Raw genomic sequence first — 20,195 nt, forward strand, 5'->3', positions numbered from 1 at the left:
TTTCATGAGTCATGAGGCCAATTCTTACGTTTTTACCCTTTATAATATTTTTAAGGGTTTTTTTCACTCTAGGCTAAAGATGAAGCTGTCTGTAATAGAATTGCATGAAGCTGCAATGTTTGATCACTTTGACCTTGAGAACACCAGAGAGAAAATGGATCTGTGACGCCATCTTGAGGTGATATAAAACGTAAGCGCCTGCAGTCTAATAACACAAATTACATTTGCCTACCCGAATGACATAAAAGTCGTCTTCATATAGCCTAATATAACCATTGCTGTTAAGGCCATCTTATTACAGCATTAGGCTATCTATGATTCCTTATTATGAAGCGGTTCCCTTAAAAAATACGAGAACTTAATGATTTTCTACTCGGTTTATTAACGCTTGTCGGATGTGCTTTCCGCCAGAACACCTTATTAATAAACTAGGCTACTCTGGCAATTTTGAACACATTAGCCTACTATTCAGTGCAGCTATATTGCACATCCAGCAAGCAGTGAATAGCCTACATATTCCCTCAGCCTATTATTTTTTTTATTTTCATTATAAGCTCTAAATTATATTGTTGACTGTTTTCCTAATTATTTTGTTATTAAATATGATATATGATCAGATTTGATGAAATATGTGATTTAGGCCTATTACAAAAATAAGACTAGGCCTAATGAATAAATAAAATGTTTTTTATTAGGCTATAGGTAGTCTGTAGGCCTAGGCTATGCGCCTAAAGTAAACGCTTTATTTAGGCTACATTTTTATATATGGCCTACACATTTGTTGTTTTGGTCTCATCATTCGGCATTGGCAACAGATTGCATTTTTTCCCAAAATATTTTTCCACAAAATAATAAATTTAAGGAACCGGGATACTAGTGACGAGTTAAACGAAAACAGAATCTTAATAGCTTACCCTAGAACTCAGACTTTCACTTGGTTAAAAGTGCTGGCGACATGTGCGCAATATTTGATAACAGAGCAGCGTGCGGACACGCCTTTTTGTCATCGCAGTGAAGGGGGCGGGGTTTCGCTTCTGCATTCGCTACCAAGATGGCAACGTCCATAGCGCTCAGCCTGGATAACTTACCGTCTGATCCCTTGCTGCTGGTGCTGTCATTTCTGGACTTCCGAGATCTGATCAGGTAGTAATTATTCTTGAACCATAGCGTCAGTCCGTGCAATTGTAAAGACGTTTTAGTGTATGTTTGTTCCTTGAAGGAGCTTGAAAAATAAAATCCGCTGCTCAGTTAGCTGGCAATGCTAACATGATAGCTTATGATATTACTCAGGCAAGTTCTTTTGACAGACATATTCGATTTTACCGCACTGATGTCCGATTTCAATCATTCTAAGAATACACTAATCTGTGCGAGCTGTTACACCCGATCCTCTTATGTTTCAAGTTAGAAGTGCATGACTTCATGTAAGTTGACAGTATAGGGTGATAAGTGGAGACAGGGAATACAAAAGCTTTATGTCTGTTGCAAGTTGCAACCTCACGCTGACTGCTTTGTGGATCATAAGTTGATTTGTTCTATGATGATAAATATTTGGGTCTGGGAATTGATAAGGGAGGATCACGTGACGCTGGACAGCTGGAAGTTTGTGACAGTCGGTGTAAGTTAACTGTTTTCCTCACTGTTTATAGAAGCTACTGTAAAGTCAGAAACTTTACGTCCGCCTTTTAATACTCTCTTCTTAATTGAGTAATCCACCAAAACTATATGTTAGGTATATGTTTACATTCTCTGGAGATGGATGCTAAGGGGAAATGTTTTTGTTCTATTCCTTACGATAATAATAAAAGATTAAAATGCTCAACCACCTCTTGTCATCAAGTTGTAGGTATATATAACATTTACATTTATGCATTTAGTAGATACTTTGATTCAAAGTTACTTATGTTGTACGCAAGTTCAACTACACAGAATTGTTTACCCAGAAACAAACTTCCTGGTTAAACATAAAAACACACTAGTGCGAAACTCTGCAATTTTTTCTCTCTCCATATTTTGTTGATTATTCACAAAATTATCCACAAATAATGCACAGCAAAAGAGTTAATAGATGAAGCATGGTCTGAATTAATTTTATTTCAAGGTCTCAAGTAGTCGAAAGTGCATGTTCTATCATATCATGCATGTTCTTTTCACAGCTGCAGTTTTGTAAGTCGCAGACTCAATGAGCTGACAGGTCATAACCCCCTATGGAAGACACTTTGTCAGAAGCACTGGCTCCTTACTGAGTAAGCACACTCATAATGCCCTCAGATTTTTTTTCATTTTTTTTTTTCATTTATGACATGCATTTTTTTGTGTTAACTGTTTAGATTTGTTGAAATCAAAATATGGTGTTGATTTTTTTCAGGGCAGACAAAACACACAGAGGCCTGACCTGGAAGGAGCTGTTTCGGGAGTATTATGCTGATTTGGGCCGTTACATGGACTATTACAGCACTCTCAAGAATGCCTGGGATAGCCTGAAAAACTACCTGAATCAGAAATGTCCTCGAATGATTGCTTCACTTAAAGGTTTTTCCACACTTTTACTCATTCAGTCATATTTTGAAAAACTATGGGTGTTAATTTTGTTTTCCTTTCTCTGAGAAGAGGGAGTGAAGGAGGAGGAGCTAGACACCATTGAGGCCCAGATTGGCTGCAAACTCCCTAATGACTACCGTTGCTCCTATAGGATACACAATGGACAAAAACTAGTTGTCCCTGGGTAAGACTTCTGAGAATTACTTTGATCATTTCACAATCCTATATAAAATACTTTTTTTGTTTCTTTTTAAATTGAATTTAAAAAGCAAACTCTTAAAGGGAAGGGTAGTTCACCCAAAATGAAACTTTTGTCATTGCTTACGCACCCTCAAGTTGTTACAAACATGTATGAGTTTCTTTTTTATGTTTCTTTTTATTTGAAGAATGTTGGTAACCAGACAGTTAACGGCACCCATTGGCATCTGTTTATTTTTTTCAGTGAACTATCCCTTTAAAACATTATTGTATCATTCAATTATTTATTAATTGCTCATAAATAATTTGAATAACATTTATATGCGCAAACAACTGAAGCAAACAAACCACTCTTCCTCTACTCCTCCTCTCCAAAGACTGATGGGCAGCATGGCTTTGTCCAATCACTATCGTTCAGAAGACCTGTTGGATATTGAGACAGCGGCAGGGGGGTTTCAGCAGAGAAAAGGGATGCGGCAGTGTCTTCCACTCACGTTTTGCTTCCATACCGGCCTTAGCCAGTACATGGCCCTGGAGAGCACAGAGGGACGAACACGCAGTGAGATCTTCTATCAGTGCCCGGTTAGATAACACCCTCAGACCACAGCAATCTACCATGCATAATCACACACTCATACAGGGATAGTGAATAATTCTGAAAAGTGCAATTGTGATATGGTCTTTTAAGTGCAGATGGTCTTTTAAGGAGGCAGCTAGAGGTTATATAGTAGCTAAAGGCCAGATGGTAAATTACAAGAGCCTCCCAACTGTGTTGTGACTGATAGGAGCTGAAGTAGTTCACTACATCAGATGCAATTCTGCTGAGCATGGGGAGGTCTATGCTAGATAAGAAAGGGATTTTTCTTGCATTGTTGCACTTTGACCAGTTAGGGGTGCTCTTGTCTTCTTGTCTGATACAGCCATTTTTTGCTCATTCTGTTTTAAACATTTTCTTTCACAGGATCAGCTGGCACAGGATCCCTCTGCGATTGACATGTTCATTACAGGTAACAAAGAACTAAAGGATGCATTAATGCATTGCAGTTTTGTGGACCGATTCAGAGTATACGAATTCCTCTCTCTCCTCCTTTCTTTTTATCAGGGTCTAACTTTACTGAGTGGTTTACTTCCTATGTTGACAATGTTGTCACAGGAGAATACCCCATCATTCGGGACCAGATCTTCAGGTGATCCACCTTTTGTTATCTTACACATTAACTTATGTTAGGGTTTGAATAGTATCCATAAGCATATTAAGATGCCACTTTACATTTTACCCCCTTTATGTTTGTTCAGGTATGTTCATGACAAACGCTGTGTGGCAACCACTGGTGACATCACCGTATCAGTCTCTACCTCCTTCCTGCCAGAGCTCAGTTCAGTCCATCCGCCACACTTTTTCTTCACCTATAGAATCAGGTACTACATAAACATAAATACACGCACATTAATTTGACTTTGGCAATCTAAATCAGGCTATTTGTGTTTTTTGTTGATAAAAAACAAATATAAATGCAGACAAATATTTGTTTTCCTCATGATTTCACCATGAAAATGTGACTATTAGAAGTTCAAATGCTCTTAACAAACATATAACCCTTAACTTGATCCGGCCTCCCATTTAAAAATAAATGCGATTTTCCTTCTTAAGTCTGTACAGAGACACAAATGAGCTGGTAAAAATTACATTAAAAGGAATGTTAATTTGCTCTTCCATTTGTCCTGATGTCAGCAGACTTGATTGAGCCAGAAAATAAACAGTACATCTGTATACTGTATCCAGTGTACAGTAGACAGCATCAGTGATTATAATGGATTCTATTTGCTTTTGACATTACTCAACATTCACGTCCGATGTAGACAGGTGTCAGGTGTTAAGCAACCGAACGCCAAGTCCCCTTTACGATGCAATGTGTTAATCTAGAGACATGTAAATGTATAAAAATTTGCACTGCAGAAGGGGCACAGAAGCTGCGCCTGTAGTCACATTTAGATCTATTTACACCAGAGCATGTGAGCAAAGTGGAGCGGTCTGGTGCTCCACTAAATATTCTGCGTGTGCTCAGCTCAATCCCTCTTGGCCCAATTGAACACTCCACTCATGTACCGCTCGTGCTCACCAATAAAACTATGTTTGCTCAAATCACGCGTTTACATTAAATTTCTCTGTACTCGGGGCTTTTCTTGCTCACCAGCCACTGTGGTTTGTAGTTTTCCAAAGTTACTAGCCACTCAGCATTTACACTGGCTACAATTTTGTAGTTGGGAAATTTGTTGTTGTCTATATGACCACTGTACACACCCAAATCAAGTCTACAAGAAATGTATAACATGATAGGTCATCAAATAGGCATATTTAGCTCTGATTAGGTTGTATGTAAAGCTCCTTAATCTATACAGAGAATCACTAACAGTTGCTTGTTTGAATTTTTTATAATTTATAAATATTTATAAATACAATTTATTCTCAAACTATATTATATATAACTATATATATATATATATATATATATATATATATATATATATATATATATATATTCTTATAACTATATCAGTGTTATATCAGCTATGACATATTTAAATCAAGCATATTTTTGTGTATAAACCCATATAGTAGCCTAGTAAAAAGCATATCTATATTTGACAGTTAAAAAAAAAAATTCAATATACACACACACATATATATATATATATATATATATATATATATATATATATATATATATATATATATATATACACCAATGTCATATGCAGTATTGGGGAGTAACTAGTTACATTTAATGCGTTACGTAATTTAATTACAAAATACATGTAAATGTAATCCATTACAGTTACTGAGGACAAAATGTGTAATTAAATTACAGTTCCTTATTATTACAAAGGGGTTACATCTGAATATTTTCTGTAAAAAGCTAGGCTATGTTACAGTATATGATCACGCTATCATTAATTTAAGGGCTATTAAACCATTCAAGTATAATAAGGTGGAAAAATAAATCTTAGTGCAGTCCAAAGATGTGCACCAGAACAGATTTGAGTTCTCTTTCACTCTTGAATGGGCAAAAACACACAAAAGTATGCCAAAATGTCCTCTTTGTCAACTATCCTCATAAGCACAGTCTTAAATTATTTAAATAAAATCTTAAATGACTGTAAAGAGCAGTGAGAAATTATCTATGTCAGATCAGTTATGTCATGTGTGGCAGCTCTTAAAGGGACAACAGCCATTAATGTTATTATCAAAGAAAAAAATACAGAGAAAATAACTAAATTTTCTTGACTTAACTTTTGTATTTTTAATGCACATTAATCTATATTTAATTTATACTTTATGCAGTGAGTACTGTGAAATAAGTGTTTGATAAAGTTCTACCTGTTAGAAAAAATATTTCAAGGGGTTATGAACTGGCTTTAAAAAAAATGCTATACTGTTATCTGAAGTCAACTTATGATGTTTGTGTGGTTTTTACAATCAAAAACATCATAATGAATAAGTAATAGGGTATTTTCTAGCCAGGTTTTGCAGGGCAGGGCTCTCAATATGTCTTTATCAACAAACACAATGATTTACCTCTCATCCTCCTGCAATTTATGTTATTTTATTATTACTTGGCCCGCCCAAATGGTAGACATAACCGCAAACTGCATCTCACACACACACACACACACACACACACACACACACACACACACACACACACACACACACACACACACACACACACACACACACACACACACACACACACACACACACACATTTGCAAAACTTCACTGCAGACAAATCAGCATGTTCAAAAAAATGTCTTTGAAATAACAAGTCAAGAGATTGGACAATGCACATCAAGAAAGGAGTTATTTCACAATTTAAGATATAGCATGTCGGCAGGAGGTGATACATTTTGGAAGTCCGACTTGAAAAAACAGCCTCAGTACGTTGGGCTTTAGCAAGCCCTGGCCCATACATGTTCGAATCTGATCCTGAACTGCAGGAAAATTACCCAACAACACCTCATACTCCAGCCTGTGACAGTGTGGTCAGTTATGTTTAGTTAGAAATGTACACGTCACATATATAAAAAATATGTTTTACTCACATAAGTGTTGCTTCATTCCTGTCGGATCCAGAAGGCACAGCATAATTTTTTAATGTCATTCTGTCTGCAAATTCAGTCAGTGAAATGAAAAGAACAAACGCACAATGTCTTACCCATGTGAGCGGGAACTTCATTAAAAATAAAGTTTAACCATGCATTGCTAATATTGCAATCCGAATGAAGTTTATGCTATGTTTTTTGCTTGGACTTTCGATCCGGTGTAGCTCTACGTTGGCCTATATGTTATTTATCTATGTCAGGCACGAGTTGGCGGGCGGGGCTACAGAATCAGACTTTCGTCTTGAGGTAGTCTTTCACTGAACTCTGACGTCATAGGGAGGCACATTCGCAGATTGATTGTTTGCTGAGCCAGCTGTCAATAAAAGTTTTTCTCGGACCAAAAAGGAAGTTTTCAGCTCTGAAATTTACAGGATATTCTTATATTACCATTACCTTTTATATATCAAAAAGCTCAAGGGAATGTTGATTTCTCAATTCATGACCCCTTTAAATATTTATGTTGATTCTACATTAATTTGGAGATGAAATGTGAAATTATTACAATATAAACATATTCATTTAATTGTTAGGTGTGATTAATCATTATTAATTACAGAAAATGGTTGATTAATTAATTTTTTCAATAGAAAAAATTTGTAATTCAATATTCAATAATTACAATAGATGTGCATGATGCCTCTCGCCATTTCTGATGCTTTTGATTTGCCAATTACTTCAATACACATTTGTGCTGAAAGCTTTAGGCTTCAACCTGTCATGATAAATGATAAAAGTTCCAGAGCTGGACATTTTTTAATAATTTCCTCCAAATGAAAAGGGGAGTCCCGCACACTATCAACTTGCAGTTAAAAGTGATTTATTATTGCAACGTTTCGATCTTTCGATCTTCCTCAGGCATGAAAAAACATAAGAAACTTCCGTTTCTTTTAAAGGGTACCGTTGACCAATCACAATCTCGAGGTCAAGGTAAACCAATCACATTGAATGATAGAACACATTAACATAGATTCGTCACGTCACAATAAATCGTGAAATCATCTTAAAATCATCACATTACAATGAATGAATAGTAGAGCACATCCTCATAAACTCGTTATATCACAATTAATGGAAAAACCAATCATCATAAACTCATCACATCACAATAAATAGTAGAACACATCATCATAAGTTCGTCACATAATAATGAATGGCAGATTGTAGATGTTCTACTATTTATTGTGATGTGATGAGTTTATGATGATGATGTATTCTGCCATTCATTATGATGTGACGAACTTATGATGATGTGTTCCACCATTTATTGTGATGTGATGAGTTTATGAGTTTATGATGATTGGTTTTTCCATTAATTGTGATATAATGAGTTTATGAGGATGTGCTCTGCTCTACTATTCATTCATTGTAATGTGATGATTTTAAGATGATTTCACGATTTATTGTGACGTGACGAATCTATGTTAATGTGTTCTATCATTCAATGTGATTGGTTTACCTTGACCTCGAGATTGTGATTGGTCAACGGTACCCTTTAAAAGAAATGGAGGTTTCTTATGTTTTTTCATGCCTGAGGAAGATCGAAAGATCGAAACGTTGCAATAATAAATCACTTTTAACTGCAAGTTGATAGTGTGCGGGACTCCCCTTTTCATTTGTTGATAATTGGACTTTTTTTGTCCTGCTCTCCTACGCACCTATCACACACAGGTGTGCGACGTTTATGTGATTTAATAATTTCCTCCAGAAATCAGAAAAGTGTGCAAAAATAACTAAATATGTTTTAAAGCTATTAAAATGCTATCAACAATTTATTTTTATGATTTTAAATCTGCATTTAACCCTAGAACGATCTCAAAGTAAAAAGAGGTGCCAAAGTCTGATTTTGTGGTGGCTGTGCTTTAAAATGAAATTATTATAATCTTAATTCAGGTGAAAGACTGACAACAATCCGTATTGAGTAGGCTACTACTGTAAATTTAACCCTGCCTGGTTTAAATATTTCAAAATGATTAAAAGTTGAAAAGATTCATTAGAAATTTTAATAACGTAATCAAATGTAATCAGTTACATCACTTTTATAAAGTAATTGAAATGATTACACTACTATTACATTTTAAACAGGGTAACTTGAATGTGTAACCTATTACATTTCCAAAGTAACCTTCCCAACACTGGTCATATGTAACTTTAGAGACAGTCCCTAAATTCTTGAATATCGAATGTCCAACATCAAGCCAACTTTAAAAGGCTTTAAAGCGTATTTACATTGCTATGATCAGATTACGGCTTTTTTTCTCACCATTGTTATTTTTGTTATATGCTTATTTTAATATTGAGAGGTCAGTGAGCAGCACATATTTACATAGCCTATTCATCTAAAGCTCTCATCAGCACAGGCTTCTTCATTCTTAACTTTCATATTTACTGTGCATTTATGTATAAGGTTCGCAACTTCCTTAAAACAATATTTGAACTCCATAACCTTAGACCTATTGCTAATTTATTTCACATATTCTCAAACCAGCCCATCACAATTAGCATTTGGATTGAATCTTCAGAAAAGTGCTCTCCGTTCCGGAGGAAATATTACCGCTCCACTCACATGCTCTGATTTTCACAGACTGTATTAATGCAGCTCAGTGGTAGCTTGAATTCATTTATACTGCATTTACAATTTCAAAAATAATTTAAATATTTTTTTCTCATTAAAAATTAGATTTTTTTGATCAAATATGTAATCATGAAATTGTTTGTAAAAAAATTAATTAAACCGATTTGTTTTTTCATTAATTCAGTGTATGTGACATTTTCACAAAAGCCATTTAAGACATATATATATATATATATATATATATATATATATATATATACTGTATGAATTCAGTAATAAACAAACAAACTTTTAATTCATTTGAAAATGTCTTTTGACAAAATAAAACAAAAACAGACTTAATTGAACACATTGATGGTATGTCTAGTCTAGTCAAGATTTAAGTACATTTGGTGTAAATATAAGATAAGACAAAAACTCATGGGGAGGGAAATGACCCTGTATATCTTGCATTTAGGCAGCATTCTACTCGCATTAAATATCATGTAGTAAAATAGCGCACTTTTAAGGCATGTTTTTGCAAGGCAAGTGACATAATAGCAACTTGAACATTATTAAAACGATAATTTCATATTGCACATCCCTACTGTCATGACTCCTCTATTTCTACTCCCAGTGCTGCTGTCTAACCAAAAAGTAGGATGTCAGTGTGAAAAATAAAACATGATCAAGCTGCTTTCTGCTGTAATGCAACGCAGCTGTACTAAGACTTGACATAAGATGATACAATAATCTGAACCTATGACCTCTGAGCTGTGCCATGCAATAGGATTGAGATGGCAAAGTCGGCCCTGCCAGAGAATGCATGCCAGCTAGACAGTCGGTACTGGAAGATCACGAATGCAAACGGAAATGTGGAGGAGGTCCGAGGCCCTGGCGTCGTGGGTAAGAGCCCATCCCTATAACTAGTTAACTAGAACAGTTCGCACTAGTAGCAAATATGTTGAATTATCACAATTAGATTCTGGCAGTATCTTTCTGACCATACAATTCATAGTGTGACAATTGCACAATTGTATAGTTTTAAAAAAAACGTCCTGCATTTGTTTGTGATGTACATGCAGGCGAGTTTCCAGTGATGACACCCGGTAAAGTTCACGAGTATGCCAGCTGTACCACGTTTTCCACCACTTCCGAGTACATGGAAGGCCACTACACATTCCACCGGCTCAAGAACAAAGAGGAAGTGTTTGATGTATCAATCCCACGATTCCACATGGTGTGCCCACCATTCCGTGAGTCAATGGTGCGGTCGGTAAGACGCTATTTATGTCTTTCGGTTATATCCAAGAAAAATGAATATCCAAGGTGCTAATGTGTGTACATTTGTCATTTTAAATCCTTCATTCTGTGTTTTTCTCTCTCATTTAGAGCTCAGTCAGTGAGGTTTCTGCTCCCTATGATGATGACAATTCTTCGGACACAGATGACTATGAGGAGGGAGAAATGCGTGGCATGAACATGGCTGACCCAGGAGGACGCTGCCCTCGGCATGTCTGATGCACTTTTTCATGCCCCTCAGCCAACACCCTCCCACAGATACTGATGCACAGACACTCTCGTACAAACAGAAGAGCAGGAGGACAAACGGAGCTTTTAGGCATCCATTGTTTATTGTAGAGTGCCTTTGTGCCTGTCACCTCTTTTTCCAGTTTGTAAGGGCATGTGTCTGGTTGTGGCGTGGTTGTGTCTGTGCGTGCCTGTGGACGTGTGAGATCATTGTATGTGTGTTTGAGTCTGCAAGTGTGTTTTGTGATTGAGTGAGATTTGAGTGAGGGGTTTTATTGAATGTGTGTGAGATTCTGTGAGTGGTTCTTTTTGCCTAGGATTCACAGTGACCTGCCACTTACATAAAGGGATAGTTCAGCACGGAGTTGAATTTTACTCACCCGTATGTCGTTTCAAACCTGTATTTGTCTTTCTGTATCCGGTCAAACACAAAAGAATATTTAAATTTTTTGTCCTTGCAATAAAAGTCAACAGAGTCCAGTGTTGGTTTGGACCCCATTGACTTTCATTATATGGAGAGGGAAAAAAACTGTTCTTCAAAATATGTAAATCTTCCACAAAACTAAGAAAGTCATACAGGTTTGTAGTGAAATGAGGGTGAGAAAATGATGACAGAGTTTTCATCTTGGAACTATCCCTTTAAGTATATTCACAAAAAGGTAAAAATTAATCAATCCCATTTATTTTCTTCACAAGGCCTCAGGTATTGTGTAGCGTGTATGAGCTTGTGTATATATGTTGGAGCTTGTATCATCTGTACAGAGGGTTTCATGGGGCAGGCTGAGGTCCAGACCTTGTAAAGTGAAACTGATTTATTTAAAGATGAGTAAAAAGCACATAGACCCAAACCAGCCAGTTCACGCAAACATCAGCTAACCTCCGCAAGCAATCATTACTTGTTCTAGTGCTCTGCGTTGGTTAGCTGTATTGAGGTGCTGTTGTCCTGTTCTCAGAAACGTATGGATGCATGTAAACAGAAGTTCAGTTAAAGCACATTGGTGTAAAGGAGAAACTTTATAGCTCATCTTAAGGGCTGGAGGTTACATAGACTGCTGTGAATAGCAAGATGAGAGAATTTTATGATAAGTTTATGGCATTATTATGATCTTTTCACCTGTTTTCTTTACAATCCTGTGTAAGAGGTAAAAGGATCAGAAAAATGGCTTTGCTGTAATTTACAGATCAGTTTTTCAGATCGAAATATAGGAAGACTCAATAATATTTCAGCTTTTTCCCCTCCCGTCTCCCTTCCTGATAATGGCAATGTAAGCTAATCTTGCCTAAAGATATGTATGATTTTGATTTTCGTGTTTATGACTGCAATTTTACGTTAAAATCCTTGTAAAATGATGCTGTGCAGTGGAATTTTTCAACAGTTTGCTATTATGTTCTCTGGTTAGTCATATCGAACCTCTCAGATTAGTAAATAACTCTTGTTTTTTATTTTGTATGAGGTTTTTTTTATTTGGTGTAAATAAAAAAAGGTAATGGTGTATCAATACAGTGTTTCACTATCACATTATTTGTTTACTTTCCCCTTGTGATCAGGATACTTTCTGCTATCTAAATACAAAGACACCATTGAGAATACATTTCTCCGGCCAGCCACAGTACTATTGTCTCATGCTCTGGGATATCTCAGTTTGAAAACGCTTATTGTTCTCGACACAAAAGTAGAGTCGTTTCTCTCACTCTGACCCAAACCCTAACCCATCCTGATAGTGTCAGTTGTCATGGTAACACGTTGAAGAGGCATTGTTGTTGTGAGACTGATGTTTCTTTGTTGAACAATTTGGGTTGTTTTGGTTTTTGGCCCACATCTCCTATCTCTTTACTCATTCTGAATTATTCTGAAAGGAAGAAATTGTGACATTTCTGTAATTTATCTCAAGTACTTTCACAAACAATAGTTTTCCTTAATTCCCTGAAGTGTCCAATGCACCAAACATATAGACCCTAAGTAACCCTACCTCTTTTCAGCACCGTGCTTGATGTGTTCTGTCTTTTTTGGTTTGTATTTCTACAGCATGAAGGTAAGAACTTATGGTTTTATCAATGAACCGACTGTTTTAGAATCTTCACGGTCTGCTAATATTCATGAAATCAGCTCCAACCGTTACAATGCTCATGATAACTTTTGTTAACTCTACAAGAAAATAATCCACTTTACGACACCGATGCCAAAGAATATTATAAAGCGCTACCACAAAAATGGAAGTGTAACTGGCTGTGTGGTTGTTTCTCTGGCGCATAATGTCTATATGTTATTCATTCCAGATCGCTTAAAATCATCATCTTTTTTTGCACACCAGTGCATTTAATGGCTCCTTATATTTGCCTAGATATGCTGAGTAATTTTGGTCATATATGTTCATGTGATGAAAGTCATTGGGGTCCAGTATTGTTATCGACAGTATTGTTATTGGCTTTCATTTTATGAAAAAAATTAATTAAAACGTTTTTCAAAATACATTATATCTTCCACAGAAGTAATACAGTCATACAGGTTTGGAATGATGTGACTGGGTGAGTAAATGATGGCAATTTTCATTTGTGAACGATACTTTTAAGATGGATAAAAACAACAAGGAAATGCTGCATTTAAGTTCAGTTATAACTTATAACTGAACTTAAATGCAGCATTTCCTTGTTGACATCCTTGCGCAACAGCAGAATGAATCCTTGTGTGACCCTGTGTACAGAAATGACCCATTCAGTAAGCCAATGTCTTCTGAAGCATGACATATATGTGTGGTCAAAAGGTTGTGGAAGAATTATTGCTTATCCTTTATTGCTTAACTTATAATATTTTAAAAGGCTGCTTATACATAAGAATATAAATCTTGTGTTGAGTCAGCCTTTAATAAGAAAAGAGAAAGGAATGTTTAAGAAGAACAAGAGAAACTGATGGAATGTGTATGTAGTTTAAAGTTAGTATATGACAGTGCTGAATCAACAGCACTCTAAAAAATTATTCAGTGGCTTAGTAAATATCGCAGTAATAATTCACTTTATTAACTTAATAAAATCTCTAAATATTATTTACTTGATGTTTTGAGTTGTACATACCAAAATAATTCATAATTTATAATAAATAAATACTTCTTTTTTTTCAGTTTGCAAGAACCAAAAATATTACTTCATTCAAATTAAGATTATAAATATTTAACACACACTGAAGAAATTGAGTAGGTCTACTTGATTAAAACGATGCACCCCATCCCCTCCCCACCTCCCCATGACGTGATGACTCAACGGTTATTGAGCAGGGGCTTTTTGAATTCTCTTCTGTCCCCAGAACAGTTCTTCTCAGCATCGGATAATTTGTGCTTTTCCTGTTGAAATTTAGGTTTGTGTGTTTTATTTTATCAATAAAATCATTACCGTGCGTAAAGTCTGTCTTTGAAACGCCTGGTGCCTTGCTCAAAACACAACCTTAGAGAGAATTAATAAGAGAATTAATTTCATTCATTTGGATGGTAAAATATTTTTAGAACTGCAATATTTGTTCATGGGCAGGTTATAGAGTAAGGCACGTTGCAGCATCTTTCAGCAAGTGAATTGCAAGAAGGCAGTGAAGTTAAAAGTCCACCCGCAGAGCGTATCCAAGAACCAGCGCTGAGACGGTGGAAATGGATAACAGATCGGCTGATTACACACACTTGAATTCATTTTAAATGTTTACTTTTTACATCTAAAATGTTTGTTACATGAATTTAAATGTTGGCAATATTGTATAAAAGTCAAAACAGTAATGCCGTATTGCTGTAAACGTACTCATCGAAAATAAAGGCCAATGTCATGTAAGTTATAAATGTGGTTGTGTGGTGTATTTTACAAAGGTTTAGAGGTAATATTAAGTTAATATTACTCATAAATAACTCATATTACTCACCCCCCCCCCCCCCCAAAAAAAAAAATTCTACTCAATAATTCTTTACAAAATGCAGTCACTCAGATCTACCTAATTTTTTTACTTACATTTACTCAGCTCATATGGTGTATGTAAATGTTTCACCCAAAAAAAAAATGTAAATCGTAGTGAAAGTTTTTAGAGTGAGGGAAGCATCAAAAGAAAAGGATGAAAACAAGGGAACCAATAAAAATACTTTCTTTGCAAATTGTTTATGCAAGTAAGAATATGAATATTGTGCGCAGCAATGAGGAATGGAAAATAAAATTTGACAAGACTGAAAAAGATCAATATTCAGCTTGATTGATTAAAGATCTTAGAGAAGGTTGCAGTTTCATTCCTGAGAACAGAATAACACTGGAATTGCAGTTGCAGAAATCACAATATGCTGTATCAATATTTTGCCACTGAATATCTTTGTTCCAGGGTGACTGTCCTGCTGCCATTGTACAGTGCATTACTTTGTGATTAATCAATTATTTGTGAATTCTTATAGCGATGTTATTTCTTTTTTGGCATAATACTCAATAACATATTCCATTTAAATATTTTAGGACAGTATGTAGGTATACAATAAAAAGGACACAAAAGACTAATTGAGAGCATTGTGGGCGTGTTTAAAGAAGGGTAAGCAGGCTCAAGCTCTCCAGTTTTCAGACTGGTTTGGATGTCTCTGTGGTTGGATTCCTTCTTCACACTGGGGTAAGACTACAGAAGAGTAACTGATAAAGATAACAGCATACTGCTTAAAGACATTCTTTGCTTGTGATAGGCTAGGCTGATTTAGACTAGATTGCAATTCGGCAACTAAAAGAAATATATAAAGCATTAATCACATTTAGTTTTTCCATATGACATCGTTTTTATAGTTATGATAAAATGTGTAAGAGAAATGTAACTGTACATTTTTACAAAACCTGTAAAGAAAATCAGTTAAGTCATAATCTAATAAAAGTGAGATAAGCTGTCATTGGGTCAGTGACTCCAAACACTTATTTCATTATATATATATATATATATATACTTGTTTACCTAATATATATATATATATATATATATATATATATATATATATATATATATATATATATATATATATATATATATATATATATATATATATATATATATATATATATATATATATATTAGGTAAACAAGTGAGACATTAAGAGCAGGATCAAACATGTGTGAAGGTCAATTTTTACTGAAATGTGTTCTGAGAACAAGTGTAATTTTTCATAAATGTCATCTCGTACTAAGTGCAATGCCATGAATATAAATATGTTAAATGCATGTTAATTATTATAATATGTATTGTTAATTATTATATGTGGATGTTCTAAAGACAAATAATACACCGGGATATTAAAATAATGTAGAAAGCTAAAATACAAAATAACAAGCGAACAACAATAGTTGAGGAAGTTGCAGTAATAATAACAAATATTAAGCCAGATCATTGGCCAAAAGTGGATTATCTTGGCAAAAACTATGTATTCCTTGAATGACCCAAAGTTATTTCTTGCAGCATTATGTTAATTGTCTTAAAATTATAACTCTGTCAACTACTCAGCATAATTTTGTCTCAAACCTGTACAACTTTCTTAGTTCTGTGGAACACAAAATATGCTATTTTGAAGAATGTTGGGAACAGTTTTTGTGGCCATTGACTTCCATTGTATGGACAAAAAACAACAACACAACTAAGACATTTTACAAATCTAAACCATCTTTGAGCATCTTTATTCCCTTTAGGGTCTAATCATATTCTGAATGAGGCTTAAGACTATTAGACAAGTATATAATTAAAATTTAGGATGATTTTTTTAAAATCTAAATTTATGATGAATAGTCAATGTCACATTCACATTCAGACAAATCCAAATCTCTCTCTCTCTCTCTCTCTCTCTCTCTCTCTCTCTCTCTCTCTCTCTCTCTCTCTCTCTCTCTCTCTCTCTCTCTCTAACAATTAGACTGGTAAACTGAAGGCATAATGAAAGCTTCTGTTGGAGTGTGTGTGGTGTTCGTTCTGGCTCTGGTGGGATTTGGTATGTATTTTCACACTGCATAACTTGTATTTAAGTCCAATTTTGCAATCTTGTTCTGGCATAAAGGTTTCTCTGTATAAAGGTTTCTCTGTCTCTGTGTCTCCTAAGGCTCTGCAATTAAGTGTTACAGTTGTAAGGACTACTCTGGCACATGCTCTAAAATTCGAGACTGCTACTATGATGATGCCTGCTTGACTGTCTACGAAAGAGGTGTCAGTTCGCTCATATATATATAAAAGAATTTCTGTAATGTAACAAATTGTCCAAATGGCACAACCATTCCCATGACCCTTTGACACCTTGTCTCTCTGCTTTACTTTATTTAGGTGGTGACACATACAGGCAGTGTATAAAGTACTCTGATTGTGATCGCAACCTCATCAGCGAGAAATTTCCCAAAATTACCAGCTTCAAGTTTTCCTGCTGTACCTCTGACCTGTGTAACACAGCACCCTTGTCAGTGTCCAGCCGCTCTGTGGTCGGAATCCTGCTCTCACTAGCTCTCTTCTGGTGGGGTGTTCTCTAAAACATCACAAACACAATTGCTTCTGCATTGTTCCTGGTAAAGCTGGTAGTGGTATCATGCAGTAAGAATGCAGAGATCTTCTATATCTTAAGTTAAGTGGTCAAAGAAGCATTCACAGCTTAAATCTCAGCTGTATGTTAAAACGGTGTGTGCTCAATGCTAAAGCTTGTAAGCTAAAGCTTGTCATTTTTATTTTTATTTTGCACTTAATAGAGAAAGGGAAACTGCAAATTTATTGTGTTAAAATATTGCTCTCATTGTGTACATGCACTCTTTCACGGCTAATCCTTTTACCCAGAGAAGTGGTACAACTGAGTGGGGTGTGAGGATTCTGATGCTGAGATTTTCAATGGGTTAATGTGTCATATCACTGTCATTTTCATAAATGCCTTTTCCTCATTATGAATGTCTTTTTTAAAACTTAAAATCTTTTGAAAATCATTGTGTGATGTAGACATGCAGTCTTTTCAGTGTACTGATTAGCTTCTTGTTACCACTATTGCCAGCAAAACTTACTGAACCTTCATGCGACCAATAAAAGGAACATGCAGTTTTATGCAAATTGACAGTTTGAGGATTCTGTTAAATATTTGATTCCGTGTGCATCTTATTGTTTCAAATTAATCTGCAGTATTATAAAGTACACACACACACACACACACACACTCACACATGTCTGGTTCACTATATTTGTGGGGACTCTCCATAGACGTAATGGTTTTTATACTGTAAAAATGTATTTTCTATCCCCCTACACCTCCCCTGCCTCTAAACCTACCCATCACAGGAAACATTCTGTATTTTTACTTTCTCAAAAAAACTCATCCTGTATGATTTATAAGCCTTTTGAAAAGTGGGGATTTCCACATTGTAGGTAATCTCAGGTTTTACTATCCTTATGGGGACATTTGGTCCCCACAATGTAATATAAACAAGGGCACACACACCCACACACGTATATACAACAATCAGGCATAAGAATATGACCACCTTCCTAATGTTGGTCCTCCTTTTGCTGCCAAACAGCCCTGACCCGTCGAGGCTCCACTAGACCCCTGAAGGTGTGTTGTAGTATCTGGCACCAAGATGTTAGCAGCAGATTCTTTAAGTCCTACAAGTTACAAGGTGGGGCCTCCATGAATCGGACTTGTTTGTTCAGCACATCACAAAGATACTTGATTGAGATCTGGGGAATTTGGAGGCCAAGTCAGTACTTCAAACTTGTTGTGATCCTCAAACCATTCCTGAACCATTTTTGCTTTGTGGAAGGGTGCATTATCCTGCTGAAAGAGACCACAGCCACCAGATAAACACCACTGTTTCCATGAAAGGGTGTACATGGTCTGCAACAATGCTTAGATGGTACGTGTCAAAGTAACATACACATGGATGGCAGGACCCATGGTTTCCTGGTGCCATGTGTCTTCTAAGCAACGCACACACACCTGGCCATCCACGTGATGTAAAAGAGAACATGATTAATCAGACCAGGCCACCTTCTTCCTTTGTTCCGTGGTCCAGTTCTGATGCTCACCTGGCCACTGTTGCCGCTTTCGGCGGTGGACAGGGGTCAGCATGGGCACCCTGACTGGTCTGCGGCTATGCAGCCTCATACGCAACAAACTTCAATGCATTGTTTATTCTGGCAGCTTTCTGTCAGAACTAGCATTAACTTCTTCACCAATTTGACCTATAGTAAGTTTTTATAGCTATAGGTCCTTCTAAAAAAATTAGCATATTGTGATAAAGTTCTAAAATATTATTTTCCATAATATAATGATAAAAATTAAACTTTCATATATTTTAGATTCATTGCACACCAACTGTAATAAGTCTTTCATTGTTTTAATACTGATGATTTTGGCATACAGCTCATGAAAACCCAAAATTCATATCTCAAAAAATTAGCATATTTCATCCGACCAATAAAAGAAAAGTGTTTTTAATACAAAAAAAGTCAACCTTCAAATAATTTTGTTCAGTTATGCACTCAATACTTGGTCGGGAATCGTTTTGCAGAAATGACTGCTTCAATGCGGCGTGGCATGGAGGCGATCAGCCTGTGGCACTGCTGAGGTGTTATGGAGGACCAGGATGCTTCGATAGCGGCCTTAAGCTCATCCAGAGTGTTGGGTCTTGCGTCTCTCAACTTTCTCTTCACAATATCCCACAGATTCTCTATGGGGTTCAGGTCAGGAGAGTTGGCAGGCCAATTGAGCACAGTAATACCATGGTCAGTAAACCATTTACCTGTGGTTATGGCACTGTGAGCAGGTGCCAGGTCGTGCTGAAAAACGAAATCTTCATCTCAATAAAGCTTTTCAGCAGATGGAAGCATGAAGTGCTCCAAAATCTCCTGATAGCTAGCTGCATTGACCCTGCCCTTGATAAAACACAGTGGACCAACACCAGCAGCTGTCATGGCACCCCAGACCATCACTGACTATGGGTACTTGACACTGGACTTCAGGCATTTTGGCATTTCCTTCTCCCCAGTCTTCCTCCAGACTCTGGCACCTTGATTTCCGAATGACATGCAAAATTTGCTTTCATCCAGTGGCTTGACCTGGGGAATGCGGCACCTGTAGCCCATTTCCTGCACACGCCTGTGCACGGTGACTCTGGATGTTTCTACTCCAGACTCAGTCCACTGCTTCCGCAGGTCCCCCAAGATCTGGAATCGGTCCTTCTCCACAATATTTCTCAGGGTCCGGTCACCTCT

At 36.2% G+C, this 20,195-nt stretch overlaps 2 protein-coding genes across 4 annotated transcripts; both read left to right on the forward strand.

The window, feature by feature from the left end:
- Positions 1-1,007: 1,007 nt before the first annotated feature.
- Positions 1,008-12,484, forward strand: fbxo3 (F-box protein 3). Of its 3 annotated transcripts, none has more exons than XM_067439513.1 (11): positions 1,008-1,143; positions 2,157-2,246; positions 2,369-2,532; positions 2,611-2,725; positions 3,117-3,321; positions 3,701-3,746; positions 3,842-3,926; positions 4,036-4,158; positions 10,244-10,359; positions 10,539-10,729; positions 10,846-12,484. In XM_067439513.1, the coding sequence occupies exons 1-11, from the start codon at positions 1,052-1,054 to the stop codon at positions 10,972-10,974; spliced, it is 1,356 nt and encodes a 451-aa protein (XP_067295614.1). In that variant the 5' UTR covers positions 1,008-1,051; the 3' UTR covers positions 10,975-12,484. The 3 variants fall into 3 exon arrangements, with proteins under 3 accessions (XP_067295614.1, XP_067295620.1, XP_067295629.1); XM_067439519.1 differs by having other exon boundaries at positions 10,539-10,720; XM_067439528.1 differs by having other exon boundaries at positions 10,539-10,709.
- A 3,031-nt stretch (positions 12,485-15,515) lies between these two features.
- cd59a (CD59 molecule (CD59 blood group) a) lies at positions 15,516-18,041 on the forward strand. Its single transcript, XM_067450460.1, has 4 exons — positions 15,516-15,598; positions 16,873-16,947; positions 17,056-17,157; positions 17,274-18,041. The coding sequence occupies exons 2-4, from the start codon at positions 16,893-16,895 to the stop codon at positions 17,471-17,473; spliced, it is 357 nt and encodes a 118-aa protein (XP_067306561.1). The 5' UTR covers positions 15,516-15,598; positions 16,873-16,892; the 3' UTR covers positions 17,474-18,041.
- The last annotated feature ends 2,154 nt before the right edge of the window (positions 18,042-20,195 follow it).

This window comes from Pseudorasbora parva, chromosome 1 (assembly GCF_024679245.1).
Source record: "Pseudorasbora parva isolate DD20220531a chromosome 1, ASM2467924v1, whole genome shotgun sequence".
Classification (NCBI taxonomy): domain Eukaryota; kingdom Metazoa; phylum Chordata; class Actinopteri; order Cypriniformes; family Gobionidae; genus Pseudorasbora; species Pseudorasbora parva.

Excerpts from the sequence above, each read along its gene's own strand:
- cd59a (XM_067450460.1), top strand. The coding sequence starts at position 16,893 with ATGAAAGCTTCTGTTGGAGTGTGTGTGGTGTTCGTTCTGGCTCTGGTG. Across the intron at positions 16,948-17,055 it reads TCTGGCTCTGGTGGGATTTG|GCTCTGCAATTAAGTGTTAC; the intron begins GTATGTATTTTC and ends GTGTCTCCTAAG. Across the intron at positions 17,158-17,273 it reads CTTGACTGTCTACGAAAGAG|GTGGTGACACATACAGGCAG; the intron begins GTGTCAGTTCGC and ends TACTTTATTTAG.
- fbxo3 (XM_067439513.1), top strand. The coding sequence starts at position 1,052 with ATGGCAACGTCCATAGCGCTCAGCCTGGATAACTTACCGTCTGATCCC. Across the intron at positions 2,247-2,368 it reads AAGCACTGGCTCCTTACTGA|GGCAGACAAAACACACAGAG; the intron begins GTAAGCACACTC and ends GATTTTTTTCAG. Across the intron at positions 3,927-4,035 it reads ATTCGGGACCAGATCTTCAG|GTATGTTCATGACAAACGCT; the intron begins GTGATCCACCTT and ends ATGTTTGTTCAG.